This window comes from Electrona antarctica, assembly GCF_951216825.1.
Source record: "Electrona antarctica genome assembly, chromosome: 22".
NCBI lineage: Eukaryota > Metazoa > Chordata > Actinopteri > Myctophiformes > Myctophidae > Electrona > Electrona antarctica.
This window is the reverse complement of record NC_136805.1, coordinates 11,261,309-11,276,264: the sequence shown is the minus strand read 5'-3', so window position 1 is coordinate 11,276,264 and position 14,956 is coordinate 11,261,309. Positions and strand designations below refer to the sequence as shown.

General features: G+C 40.8%; 1 protein-coding gene across 1 annotated transcript; it reads left to right on the top strand.

The window, feature by feature from the left end:
• The first annotated feature begins 61 nt into the window (after nt 1-61).
• On the top strand, nt 62-7,645 carry nt5m (5',3'-nucleotidase, mitochondrial). Its single transcript, XM_079492841.1, has 5 exons — nt 62-1,193; nt 1,803-1,903; nt 3,083-3,143; nt 3,387-3,501; nt 4,602-7,645. The coding sequence occupies exons 1-5, from the start codon at nt 927-929 to the stop codon at nt 4,742-4,744; spliced, it is 687 nt and encodes a 228-aa protein (XP_079348967.1). The 5' UTR covers nt 62-926; the 3' UTR covers nt 4,745-7,645.
• Nucleotides 7,646-14,956: the final 7,311 nt, after the last annotated feature.

The following is a 14,956-nucleotide window of genomic DNA, read 5'->3' as shown; positions in this document are numbered from 1 at the left end:
GTATTTACTTCAGACTAAGTCCGTAGTGCGAAATGAACGGCAGCGCACAACATAAATTAGACATGCACTGTTGCACAACAAGTTTAAAAGACAAATCCGCCTGCTACAGAACTGAATCTTGGAAGATAATCTCTATCCCTTTAAGACGGAATAAATACAGGAAGTGATGTTTTCAGCTCAGTAAAGATCATAACTATGGTAAAGATGTTGTAAAAATACAACACATCTCAGGGGGTGAGCAGTTGACAACGTGCAGGAGAAAATTGCAGAATAAACACTTTTTTTACATGATTTTTTTTACTTTTTATTTTATTTGAATAATTAACATTCTATTTTAACATCAGCCAAATGCAGAACAACCGAGAACAGTGGGGTGAGTGAGGGATCTTGTTTCCCATGCCATCTTTGGTGCAGCTTGGAATGTACAGGCTGTTCCTGGGGGTTCCTTGCCCAGCTGACAGTTACAGGAGGAGTAGGTGTCGTGGCGGTGCTGGGTGGACAGGGAGTCAGAGTGAGACACCCGCTGTGACATCTATTATTACATAACAGGACTGCCAGGAGCGTTGTCCTAATGTCCTGGCTGGATGACATGCTCGGACACCTAGAAACACACAGAGAAGTGAGAACCATGTAAACAACCCCCACCCCACCCTTACAGTGTGCTTCAAATACACATTGGTGACACATTTGACCTGCTAGCCTGACAGCTAAAACCCTCTCTGCTGTACAGCACCTTGGTTGCAATGACTAGTACAACTTCCACTTGCATTGCAAAGGAAATTGTTGTATGACAAACGACAAAAAGAAACTCCGTAATGCTTCACAATCTGTGGCCAATTTAAACTTTGATGCGGACTTTCAACGGGCCGTTTTGACAGAGTTGACATTTCAGTACTCTGTTCGAACAAAACGAGGAGTCAACCAGTATGTCATCCCTACTACTGCCAAGGATCACGCGCCTACTCAGCAGAGAGAAGAACAGCTCCTTCAAGTGGATTTGCGCCAACATGTCCTCTTCGGGTAAGAAGAAGCTGCGGGTGTTGGTGGACATGGACGGGGTTCTGGCAGACTTCGAGGGGGGTTTCCTGAAGAAGTACCAGGCCAGGTACCCCGAGGATCCCTACATCCCTCTGGAGGACAGGAGAGGCTTCTGGGTGTCAACTCAGTATGGGCAACTCAGGACCGACCTGTGTGTAAGTTACTGACACGACACTATGTACCCTTCAAATAGATTATTATTAGTACTACTACTACTACTAGTGGTAATAATAAACACATTGCTTTCTGTTGTGTTGAGCATAATGTATCGTGAGCCAATGGAATAATTCCCATAGTTTAAGTAGTAAAACAAGTTAATTTCACTGGTTCAAAGTGGTATCTATAGCAGCTGTCATAAGTAGCCTACTGGTTAATGTACACTGGTTAATGTACTCAGAAATGACAGATCACAGGATGCTGTAATAATTACAGCATTTTATTTGTATTTAGTTGGTTTGTTGGTCTTGTTGGTCAATTACTTGACCAACAAGAAACAAATAAAAGTCATGTAACAAGAATGAATTATTAGTGTTATGCAGTTGGTTCAGTCGTGTCACATAATCTTTCTGGGTGGATAACTTATGTCCTTGGGTATCTCCTTATCTCTCTCTCTATCTCTATCTCTCTCTCTCTACACACACACACACCTAATCATCAACATGAACTCTGGACTTGTGTCTCCCGACTCTATCTGAAGGACATTTGCATACAACCGCACATATCTCCATTACAAATACTGTATTTGTGTATAATGTTGACTCTAGGCGAAGGCCATTAGCATCTGGGAGTCCAAAGATTTCTTTTCAGAGCTGGACCCTCTGCCAGGAGGTGTGGATGCTGTCAAAGAGATGGCCTGTATGGACAAGTAAGTCTGTACATGTTGTTTACCTTTGACAATTTTACCTGGGCTGGAGAAGAACTACTGCTGAAATGTCAGCTGTAGGGCAAGCTAGAATTTTGTGCAGGTGATTATATTTCTAAGTGTTGGAGTTTGGAAGCGCTCGTCGGAAGTCACTGAACGCATCATTGGTGGCGATTACCGGCCATCGGTGGCCCGTCGGCTTCTCGTTCGCCGTCGTTTTTTGAGGGGCCCTCCTATGCCCAGCTTTCTGGGTTTGTGTAAACAAAACACAAACATGGAAGACAAAAGTGAAGACGGAAAAGTGAGGACGCAAATTGTGATTGGCCGGAATTAGATGATGTATGATGATAAGAGTGCTCCTCACTTCACGCAGGTGTGATTTTTTATTTTTGCCAGGGCCTTGAAAAGCAGCCTGGACAACATTTGCTACTTCTCACAGTTTTGTTTATTCAAGATTTCAGGGTATACAGTAAATCAAATAATATGACAATATATGTGACACACCCATACGGAACATACCAAAGAGATAACATGTACATATAAATGTCGTGACCACTATATGCAAAATATTGTGGTAGCATAAAAGAAAAATAAATGGTATAGTCCTATGCTAACAGGGAAGTGACACTGATAGTTACAAACCACATAACCTGAATCAAGTTTTGAAACAAAAACAAGACAAACGTACGACAAGACAAGACAAGGCAAGACAAGACAAGACAAGACACAACATGGCATGGTCATTGGTCACCCCTCCAAAACATAATGGACATGGCAGTGCACCCACACATGGTTCCTAATAATAAATATACTGGACAACCCAGCTGCGTCGGGATTAAACAAATCAATCTGGAATAGTTTGGAACTGCAAGTCATTTACCAGTGCGAGGAAGGGGCCCCATGTGTCTTCAAATTTGGATACAGAGCCTTTCAGGGTACATCTATTTTTTTCTAATTTAATAAAGTGGAGACATTTGCTACTTCTCTATTAGCGACCATAAATACGACCTTATTTAGTGGACACTTTTTCATGATTGGCTGTGGAGACTTGCCCATAAAACCCATAGTCTGAACGGCATAAAACCCATACTTTGAACGCCGCAACATGAAGTTATGATGAGTCATTATTTTTTTTATTTCTTTTCATGCAATTAATTATTTTTTTTCCTGTTCTTTCTCCAGCACAGATGTCTTCATTTGCACCAGCCCTATAAAATATTACAAACACTGTCCCCATGAGAAGGTAAGCTCCAATACATTCTGTTCCCTTTGCAAACTGAAGTGTGTGTGTGTGTGTGTGTGTGTGTGTGTGTGTGTGTGTGTGTGTGTGTGTGTGTGTGTGTGTGTGTGTGTGTGTGTGTGTGTGTGTGTGTGTGTGTGTGTGTGTGTGTGTGTGTGTGTGTGTGTGTGTGTGTGTGTGTGTGTGTGTGTGTGTGTGTGTGTGTGTGTGTAATTAAAGTCTAAACATGCATGTGTTTCCCTCTAGTATGCCTGGGTGGAGAAGCATTTGGGTCCTGAATTTCTGGAACAGGTCATTCTCACTAGAGACAAGACTGTAGTGACTGGAGACATCCTCATAGATGATAAACCAGACATCTTGGGTAAGTGTGTGCACACTGTTGAGCTCATAGAACTTACAGATTTAATGTATAGAATGGCAGGCAAACCCAAGCATTTCAATAGTTTAGGGCGCGGCATTGGCTCAGGGGTAGAGTGGCCGGTAGAGCAGTCGGATGGGAACCCCAGTTCGATCCCGGGCTCCCCCAGAGTTAGTGTTGAAGTGTCCTTGAGCAAGACTCTGAACCCCTAATTGCTCCCGATGTGCAGGTTGGTGCATTTCATGGTTTCCTCTGCCATCGGTGTGTGAATGTGTGTGTGAATGGGTGAATGTAATGCACAATCTATGTAAAGCGATTTGGATCTATATATAAATGCACCAGTTACCCATAGGAACCTCTGATGACTTGGGATTTAATCCAAAGTGTGAGTGAATGTAAAATAACAAGACAGGGTTTATTATGCCATATGGTTTTACCGTATTCAATTCTTGACCTGGATTTTCACTTTTTACCTGCGATCACACAGCTAAGCCATTTATTAACCAAGAGCCGTTCACACAGTATAGTCACAATTATTACCTAATCGTCTAATCACAATTATTTGAGATAATCACAAATATTTGGCACAATCGTGCCAACACAAATGTTGAAAAATGTTCATATATTTTAAAACAAATTAATGTTTTTATGTCAATCATTTCTTTAGGTTATTTGTCATGTCTGCCCTGTGCAGCCTAAAAGCCAAACAGAATTGTTCAGCAACAAAAACGCAATTGAATGGTTAATTGCAATTATTTGTGACTATTAATCATCATGTAAAATGCGTATATTTCGTGACAGCACTAGGTAGGTGTCACACCTTGTGGTGTTGTCTTGTATTTGGTGATTTGGGGTTTTCGTGTGGAGATTTTGTGTGAGATCTGCCTTTGGCGGTAGACTGGCTCCAGCCCCTGAATCGCTAGCCACGGCCATTAAAAAAATATATGTTCTTATGAATAATGAAGTGAAACAAAATGAAAATTCAGGCTGAACGTCAGGCTACTTTGGTGGGAGAGTAATAGGTCTATTCTCCTCTGCTCTCCTGTTCTATCAGGTGTGGATCAGTAATAGGTCTATTCTCCTCTGCTCTCCTGTTCTCTCAGGTGTGGATCCCTCACCAACATGGGAGCATGTGCTGTTCTCAGCCTGCCACAACAAGCACCGTCCCCCCTGCCCGTCCCAGAGACGCCTGCTCTCCTGGCACGACGACTGGAAAGCCATCCTGGACAGCAAGAGGCAGCAGTGAGGGACAGCGACTCCATTTCCCACAACCCACTGTGTTAGTAGCTTGACTTTGCAAATTCTTATGCTACTAAGGCAGGGAGGGGCCTTTGTGAGGACCATGGAGGATGAGCGTTACAAGAGGGAGTGAAGTCTTCACTAAGAAACAATTTGTTTGGGACGAAGGGGGATACAAAAAAAAGTACAATCAAGGAAGCCAAATTAGTATGAAGAATACTTAAGTTGAGGAAATCACAAAATAATTCAACTATGATGATGATCTTCGGATTCAGATGGGAGAGGACATTCAAACACCTGTCTGACAACTATACTGATGCATGAAGCAGGTAGAACTAAACGGACACAAGCAATGCAAAGAGAGACCTGAAGCAACAACAAAATAAGTATAATAATTTTGTCTGTTCACACTTTCAGGTATAAAAGAGTATGTTAGTTTTCTCATTTGGTCATATAAGCTGCATATAAATTCTTGTTATTGTTTTGAACGTCATCGAGTTCTAGATAATGCAGATTAGCCTGTTTTGAGTGGTGTGCATCAGTGCATGTGAGTTGACTAAATAGTTTACAGCGCTGCACTCAAAGACAAAGGGTGCATTCGGAAATACGCTCTGAGAGTGCTGGAGCCCACCCGGGGTGCTATTTGGTCTTCAGAAATGCAGAGCAGCATCGTACGAAAATTCGGAGCACTTTGCTCAGTCTGAGTGAAAAGCTGCGTTGTCTTAAGACAACTTTGTTTTTGTTTTTCAACCAAGGTTCATGTTTTAGGAATTTAGGTTGTTATTAGAGAAAGTAAAAGAAAGCGGCAAATGAAAAAAAAATGAACACTCATCTTTTACTTTCTAATACAACCTAAAACATGAACCTTGGTTGAAAAAGTTGTCCTTCTGAACAAATGGCGCCGGAAGTAATTGAAAATGTCTGGTACTACAGACAGATTTATCACACATCTATGTACAGAAAACTGGTAATAATATTTTTTATCCATGGGATGAACGAATGTTGATTTGAATTAATTTTAAAAGATGAACATGGGAACATTAGTTGATGAGTAATTAACTGATATCAGAGCAGTCTGACACTAAATGACACTACTTCCAGAGAACTCTGAAATCCAAGCAAATTCTCAGAGCACATTTACAAACTCTATATTGTGTATTTTTTTAATTGTCAATGGTCATTATTTCATACCACTAAATCTAAGACCCATATTATAAATGCTACAATACTGTCCATCAATGTGCCACATAGATTTAAAGGAATGAAAGAAAATAGTATATTTTTAAATTTTATTTTTCAAGTCATACAGTTAGGGCAGGGCTTAAAGTTCTCAGTCCTGGGGACTGATTTCAGTCCTGATGATCTCATAGGGGTCATTTATTGAGATCAGTGCAGATTTGCAAAAAAAACATTTTCAGTCTTGGGATTGTTTTTGGCTTTAAGCCCTGAGTTAGGGACTATAAAGCCTGATTTATACTTTGTCATACAATGTTTTAGTTTGCAACACCATCATACTACAGAAGATAAATTAGGCATTATTAAGCTTTGTGGGGCAATATTTGCCCACAGTGCACACAGATTTGAATCTGGGAACCTTCTGTTAATTAAAGAATGGTCATATATATCACAGGCGTGGTCTTTAGATAAATAAAATGCTTGTGTCTCTAGGGTTTTAAGATATGGTCATATTGGTGTACATATTAGTGTGGGGTTCATTTAAAATCTTAGGGGCGATTCATACTCCTATTTTACCGCTGTTTCGGCGCTGTAGTGCCGAAATGATTTCGGCTCGTCAGACATTTTCAGTAGCAGCGAAGAGCCGACTTTAGGACGGTACCCGCCCCCCCGAACCTCAAATGACGTCACATTGTAGGCTCTACAGAGCCGAACCGACTTTTATTCGGCTCTAAAATAGGAGTATGAATTGGCCCTTACTGTGTAATATTCATTTTAATAATGTGTATATATATTTAGTTTTTCTTTCAGTTCGAAACAAAATCACATACTGCTCCAAAAGAATTGTATAGGGTCCTAGTTTCGAGGTAGGCCTATGTGCAAATGCATGCCATGCATGCTGCATGTACAATGATCTGTATCAGCTAGTGAAAGATGATATCAACAATACGAGTTATACAGTATCACTTTAATATTAATAAGTGTCCTGACCTAATGTATGTTTGCTCGGATCTATCTATATAGGCTAAGGACTGCACATAAAATAATGCATGCAAAACATTGCCAAAACCATCTGTCTTAAACACAAGATTTAAAATTGTGATGCACTATATTGTGGATGGAAAAACATTGATTGAAACATACAGGTTAAGCAGTCATACTGTATTTACATCTAAATAAGAATATTGTATCATTAGTATAAATGCCATAACAAATATGAATGTGCCCTTGTTAATGCCCATTTCTTGACCTTTGTGTTTACCACAAAACACTGTATTTGTCAGAAAATGTACGAAAGATCACTGCAGTTAATTTTAAAGTTCTAAATTATTTAAAAATGTTGCTCATAAAATTGTCTTATAGATAATGGGTGATGAATCCCAAAATAGTGCAATTTTATTTTTGAAGAATCAATTCATAGAGAAGAAACCTGAACTTCAGTGTTTCTCTTCTCTTAAACACAGAATACCCAGAATTCTGCTGTTTTCTCTCCAAGCCACACTCATTAGCCCAGACATGGGAGACCAGCTGAATGTTATAATACCATAGAGAATAGAGGACTAGCAGTAATAATTCCTTAATTTTGTGTTTTAGTTATGTTGAAATCTTACGATCAACTTCCAATTGTTGTGGTGTAGCAACTGCCATTTTGACAGGAACAGGTATTACTTTAAAATTGTGTCGACAAGCAAACAAACTGTGTTTGTGCCTCATAAATCTTATATTACAACAAGGGCTGAGTTGAAATCCATTGTCTCATGAATATGTTATGTAATATTGAAGAAGTGTTTTAATGACATCACACTGAATTACATACAAGGTGCTACTATTAGTTAATAGTGGAGTGGTTGACTATATGTGAAAAATCTTAGTAATACACAATGTAGGAAGCCAAACCAAAATAAGTGTTACTCTTATGTACCTGTACACAAGATATAACAAAGTACAACATTGAACCTTGAATGTAATACAAAGTCGTAACAATACAAATGTATGTCATTCTTATTCTTTGTTTTCCAAAGAATACACAGGCCAATACACTAGGAATTAAGCTAATTTAAACTTTAAGACGGGACCGTGTTGTGTGACAAAACAACTCAAAATGTAAATTGTATGGAAATACAATTTAATGTATAAGTCATTCAGTGACGTATGCATTATGCTTGACACTGTTGTTGTGTCAATGATTCAGTCTTTGGTGCTAATTTCTGTCCATAGGATACTGTGTCTCCCAACATTACACAGCTTCTGACAAGTCTGTAACTTTCTTCACATACATTTATTAAAAATAATAATTTGTGCCACGCCTCGTCTTATGTCCTAGATCAGCTAGAAATACACCCATTTGCTTCCTTAGGATGCATCCTTTAACATTCTGAACTTTCAGAAGTAGAGTGAGAGAGAGAGAGAGAGAGAGAGAGAGAGAGACAGACTAAGAAGATGTACAGTAGGAAGTAGTTTTGCCTTGTGTGATGTTATTTATAGTACTACTGTAAATGTCCATTATAAGGAGGATAATGTATTGTCAGCTGTTGTAAAGGTTTGTCAGGGAAGAAACAGGTGATGTTGTCACCTCCCTGTAGAGTACAGTAGCACTACTAACTTTGACAAGTACGTTAAATTAATCATTGCCATAACGTAAACCATGATGACTCTTATATGGATTTCCACCACCACGGTGCCTATGCCATTTTGGCTTGAGTGTCAGGGACAGACTTGTGACTAAAAATAGTATTTAGAGACGTCCAAAAAGAAAAGAGAAAAAAGTGGCGTCGAGCATGCTAAATATACCATTGCAAGATTATATAAAAAATAAAGTTTAATTGAACTTTAACTTCAGTAGGTCTGAAGGAACCTAATGGGTACTGATGCTAGAAGAAACCTTTTCGTTCAGAGGATCTGTGCCACTTCTTCGTTCACTGAGGCCCCTTTTCCACCAGGGTTGAACCGGTTCAGTTTTTTTCCCCCACCTAATATTGAACCAGTACAGAGTGTTTCCACTGAACATGAATTAAATTTTTGATTCGGAACTGGAACAAAAAAATGTCCGCCGGTTCCGTGAAAGCACCGAGGTTCCAATAATCTAGAACGGAACCAGTTCTATTCTAGAACCTTTTTGTGGAAAAGGGGCCTCAGTGAATGTAGGCCTACAACAGATATCTCCCTGTTGTTATTTTCCATGTCATGATTATGAATTGAATACCCAGGACCTGAATGGAAACAAGACTGCAAGGACTTTTTCGGTGATATCCTTTTATCCTTTCTGATGTTATAGCCTTCAATACATTGTTTGATATTTGAGAGGAACTTAACCAGAGATACAACAAGTAAGTTATATGTATGTATCATATTATTGAGATGTGTGCTAATAAAGAGCAGAGAGGGCATTTGCACTCCAACTAGTGTGGTTATCATAAGCATTTTCTTACTACGTCTGTAAGCATAGCTTAACACAGGGGGGCAGTCTTACCTCATGTTTGTGCCATACAGCTCCTAACGATTTCTCTGCTAGTGCACTTCTCCTGCATGCTGTTGACAAGCACTCCCACACTGTTAATATGAGCATATATATATATATATATATATATATATATATATATATATATATATATTTTAGATATATCCTTATGCGCTATATATCCTTATCAGGCAGATTGTATGTATGCAGCATGCACGTATTATGTTTGTGCCATACAGCTCCTAACGATTTCTCTGCTAGTTCTGGAATCTGGCCTGGGTTTTCACTGTTAATATGAGCACATATATATATATATATATATATATATATAGTACCACAGACGAAAAACAGTCTAAGTCCAAATTTCATTCTGACCCCTCCACGAAAAGGCCTCGTTGTCCTGAACCCTTATCTATCATTTATACATTATGGATCAATAGTGTGGACTTAGACTGTTTTTCGTCTGTGGCATTCATATATATATATATATATATATATATATATCTTTTAGATATATCCTTATGCGCTTGTATATTCAGGCAGATCGTATGTATGCAGCATGCACGTATTTGCATACAGGCTGCATACCATTCAATGTATGCTGCATTGTGATTGTGAATGGTTTGGACTCACAGATATTCTGTATCTGGTCATTCATCTGATCAGTGTTATGAGCCTCTACCATCAGATTTAAGTTTGCAATTCTTTATTTTCTGTATTTTGGGACCTATTTCTGTTTTGTCTTATCTTAACAGTTAATGTATCATCAATTTGTAACCCTGCCTGCAGCACAAATGACCTGGTAATGTTGGTTTCACTAATAGTGACCGAGTAGGCTACAATCAACACTGATTTACAAGGTATTCTCTGCTACTGTGTCTTACTCTTGATAGGTTATAGCTATTAAAACAAACAATCAGTCTTTCTCATCATACCCACACGTCTGGCACACATGGATGTTGGGAACATCCAATGACACATCTCTTATCCTTTAACTAACAAAGATACAGAACCTTGCCATGGAAAAAGGTCCGTTTTAGTAGGAGCTTTGTCCCCTCAGCCATCGCGGCTTTAAACAAACTGCCCCGCCGATAGGATGGTTCTGTACACAGTGGGGACCTCATGTTTTTGTTTTTGTATTGTCTTGGTGTTATGTGCTCTGTGTTGTTTTTGATGTGGGTGTTGAACAGATTGTGAAGACAAATATCCTTCGGGACAATAAAGATTATTATTATTATTAACTACATGGCAGTGGGCCATACTACACACGCACACACACACACACACATTGCACACACACCATGCACACACATGCACATACACATACACTTGCATTCATGTAAGTTGTAAGTTTATATCCTTTACTAACACATTTCAACAAGGCCATTCAAATTGCTTTACAGTACACAAAACACTAAAAGCATTAAGACAAACAAAAAAATAATGATATAAGGAAATTGAAATGTAATGGAAAAGAACACTGACTTGAAGTCAACACCACAATGTTCTATTTTCAACTGTAAGTGGAACTACAGTGCACATGCATAGGCTACACAGAACACAAACAATATTAACCCAACACACCTGCATCTCAACAGGATTTCAGAGCTTCTGCTGTTCTTTTTCCATGCCCCTCTAAAGTCCTACACTATATATATATAAAAAAAAATCACACCTGTGTGAAGTGAGCGGTGCTACTGTACCGTGTGGGGGTCCCCGCAACATCGAGACCCCCAGGAACGGTTTCCGACGAGCCGCCCCGCATCCGGACAGAGACAGAGTAATTACGGCCGGGCTCCACCGGGCGCGTTGCGTCTCCGTCGCGTGCGTCAAAAAACGCACCGGTTCAATTTGAATGCACGCGTCGCGTCTCCGTCAACGCAACGCAACGCGGGCAGTGGAGCCACCCTTCATTGATTAAAAAGGGAACATTCCCTGACGGTGACGGAGACGCGACGCTGACGCGCCCGGTGGACCGTGTTGCAGCTTTCCGTGCTAGGACGGACGGACGGACGGACAGACAGACAGACAGAGCTGCGTATTGGAGCGGAGGCACCGCTCAACAACTGAAACTCATTTAAAAGGTATCATGACGGTGTGTTTCTTGTGACATCAACAAAGTGAACGTTTAGGCTTCGTACAGACATATCAGACCAACATGCTCTGTGCTGTCCGTGTTTCATGGCCGCCTCAATGCTTTTCCAATGGAAGTCACGTGGTTTGACCAAACAGTTGTGTGTGATGGGGGGAGGGGGGGGCAATCAAACAAGTGTTTGGTGAAACCACGTGACTTCCATTGGAAAAGCATTGGGGCGGCCATGAAACACAGGCAGAGCACAGCACAGTTGTTCTTTATGTGTGTACGAAGCCTTAGGCTATTCCTTCAGTCACTGACATGAATGACTAACCCCTTTGACAAGAAATTCAAAGTTAATAAAATAATAACAGCAGGAATTCACATAAAGGTTCTGGTTTATAGGACCCCCCTGAGCTCTTGGGCCAGCCATGTGCGCTAATCCACCCGTCTGGGGGACTCAGGGGAGCCTTGGGGTTATGCGTCTCTTTGTGTGTTCTCTCTGCTGTTCTGCCATCTTCTATGAGTTTATTTATCTGCTTTGCCTCAAGCTAGCTTACTGTGCTGTGTAGCTTACTGTGTTTGAAGATCCCCTCCAGTCAAAGTCACTCAAATTCCCAAAAGGGAGCCCTTTGTTGTTGATGTTTTGTAGTTTTTAAAATGTTTTTAGATCACTTGAGCTTCATTGATCAGCGTGGGAAAGAATGACGGGAAGGCCAGGCAGTGTAAAGGGGAAGAGATAAGTAGGAAGTCATGAGCCAGATTTCAACCCATGATGCACATAGGTGCATCATGCTGTGTCTGAATCTTTGTATTGTTTCGCTGTAGCTGGTGGAGTGTGATGTCTTAATGGGAAAAACAAGCCTTGGATGGCAGTGTAATTAGGCCTAATTTATGGGATGGGTGCAGCTAGGTGAGGTTCTTCTATCTGTCTGTTCTCGCTGCTGCATCTGACTTCTGTCTTGTCATGTAAGCTTGCATTTGTCCACCCAATTACTGAGATTCAGTTATTGTACTGTGTGTGTGTGTGTGTGTGTGTGTGTGTGCGTGCGTGCGTGCGTGCGTGCGTGCGTGCGTGCGTGCGTGCGTGCGTGCGTGCGTGCGCAAGCGTGCGCAAGCGTGCGTGCGTGTGTTGGTGTGTGCATGCGCACATGCGTGCATGTGTGCTTATGACAGCTCAAGCAGCTCAGGTCACCCCCACATGTTACACACCGCCACACCGTACGTACGGACACAACAAACCCAGTAGGCCTATAGCATAAAAAACATTTTCCCACATCAGCCGGTTTATTTTCAAACTATAAGATCAACACAGCTTGTATCAAAGACTGGGGTCAGAGTAATAATGGTGCTTACGGTATGGATGCTTCCATACAAATTTAAAACATAAAACTAGACAAAGTGCCTCTCGGGGCACAGGTCTCCACCAGGGCAGGTCAGGTTGTGGCCTCCTGGTGTGAAAAGGGTGCCATTTGTTCTTATGCCTTTGATGGCAATTGGATGATTTGAGGCATTTTGTTCCAAAAATGTGTTTTGCAAAAATCCACCTGTGGAAAGGGTGGGATATATTCGTCAGCCTAGTAGGAACGTGTGTGAAAGATTTCACGTAAATTGCACGCTGCGTTCATGATTTGAGGCTTTTTGTTCAAAACAGGCCAACGGTGCCGGAGATTAGCTGGTAACGGATACACACACACACAGACGGACGGAGTGCAAAACATACTCTCTCCCCATGCCTTCGGCACGGACGGACACACACACAGACGGACACACACACACGGATGGACGGAGTGCAAAACATACTCTCTCCCCATGCCTTCGGCCTGGTGGAGACAATAACAGTGACACAAATGTGACTCTACATTGGAAACAGAAATTACACAAAGGCAAAGGTCTTTGAATAAGTGGAAAATGAAGACTTGACCTATAAACACTGCTTTTATACCATTTACAGGACGGATGTTTCAGGTTTCAATGTCACATGGCTGCTTCTTCAGAGTCCATTATTGGATGTTTTTGTCACTGTACAATTTAATATCTCACTTTAGTCTGTTATGAAAAGGCACAGTTCAAATTTTAAATATCGGCTTTCGGACCCTGACGAAGGCTGAGTGCCGAAACGCGTTGGTCCTCCTTTTTTGTAATGTTCTTTGCCAAATAAAAAGGCTTTTCTTCACCTCACTGGAACAGAGTGTCTTGGATCCTCTTCTTTATTGTTATGATTTAACCTCGCCAACGAGCACCTGTATTCAGTTCAACAAACAAAGGACCACGGCAGCGCTCCCTTCCTCTATTCAACGTTTAAATATCGGCTGTTTGAAAGTAGCCTACAAGGTCAGATAATGTTGCATTAAGATGCATTGTGAACTTCTTTTTTCTTGAAAACATTTTTGAATATTTAAAAAAACATGTTAACACAAATCTTGCAACTGAAATATCTTCATTTGGAGGTTGACGGCCAACTACATTCATTTGGTGGTCCTTGACATATGGTTTGAGAACCACTGATCCAAAAGATGACACTGAATTCTTATGGCAATGGCGTTTCACAGTCTTGGAGCTCTCAAGGCCAAAAGCATCTTGAGTAGCCAGCCTACTTTAGGCTGGTGCTGGTGGGATTTGAGGCCTTCTGGGAGTGTCCTGAACCAAACACAATCAAAGCCTTGTGATGCTCGGAGTCCACTTGACTTATTGGTTTTACTGTACCTTGGAGTGCATGAGCAACCTCTGAAGAGAGTGTAATTACTATCAGACGACCAAGTTGACCCTAGTTACCCTGGTTAGAATATAACTAGGCCTGAAGAAGAACCATTTTTAAAGCCCCCGCCCCACATTGTTTCAATGATGAAAGGTTTCCAGTCCACTTGCCCTCTTTTGTTTCACAACACGCTGCCTACACTTTCTAAATGTTCTTTCTTTCTTTTTAGACGGGACACATTAGTGAACATTCCATACATGAAAGTGAAATGAATCAGCTATAATCATGTAAACATGCCAGATTTAGCTAGAAGCTCATTTCCATTCGCAGTCCCCACATAAAACTCAACAATACTAACATAACAAAAAAACAAATAACTACCAAGAGTTGATGTAAGAATACCACGTCTAAAAAACCCAACTACTTACTATCAAGTCATTGAAGTCAAATATCTAAAACAGCACAATATGTAAGACATGAAATATCTAAGAAATATGGTTTATCAATGTTCACATATTTGAGACGTTTTTGACCATTGTTTATGTGTTTTAAAGGTACACAGGGTGGGGCTTTCCCGGCTTAGACTTGACTGGGAGTGTGTTCCGTCGCACATTTCCCCTGATGGACAGAACATTCTGTCCAAAAGTGGTGAGGTCTGCCTACGATTCATCTCCCAAGACAGATTCAGCTCAGCAGCTGAAATCATTTTTCTTAATTCTTTTGGCCGATGGGTTCAGATTACTTCCCATATTGGCCGATGATAGACCTCACAGTCCCCTCTGGTGTCTGACCTTTTGACACGTCTATCGGCTAT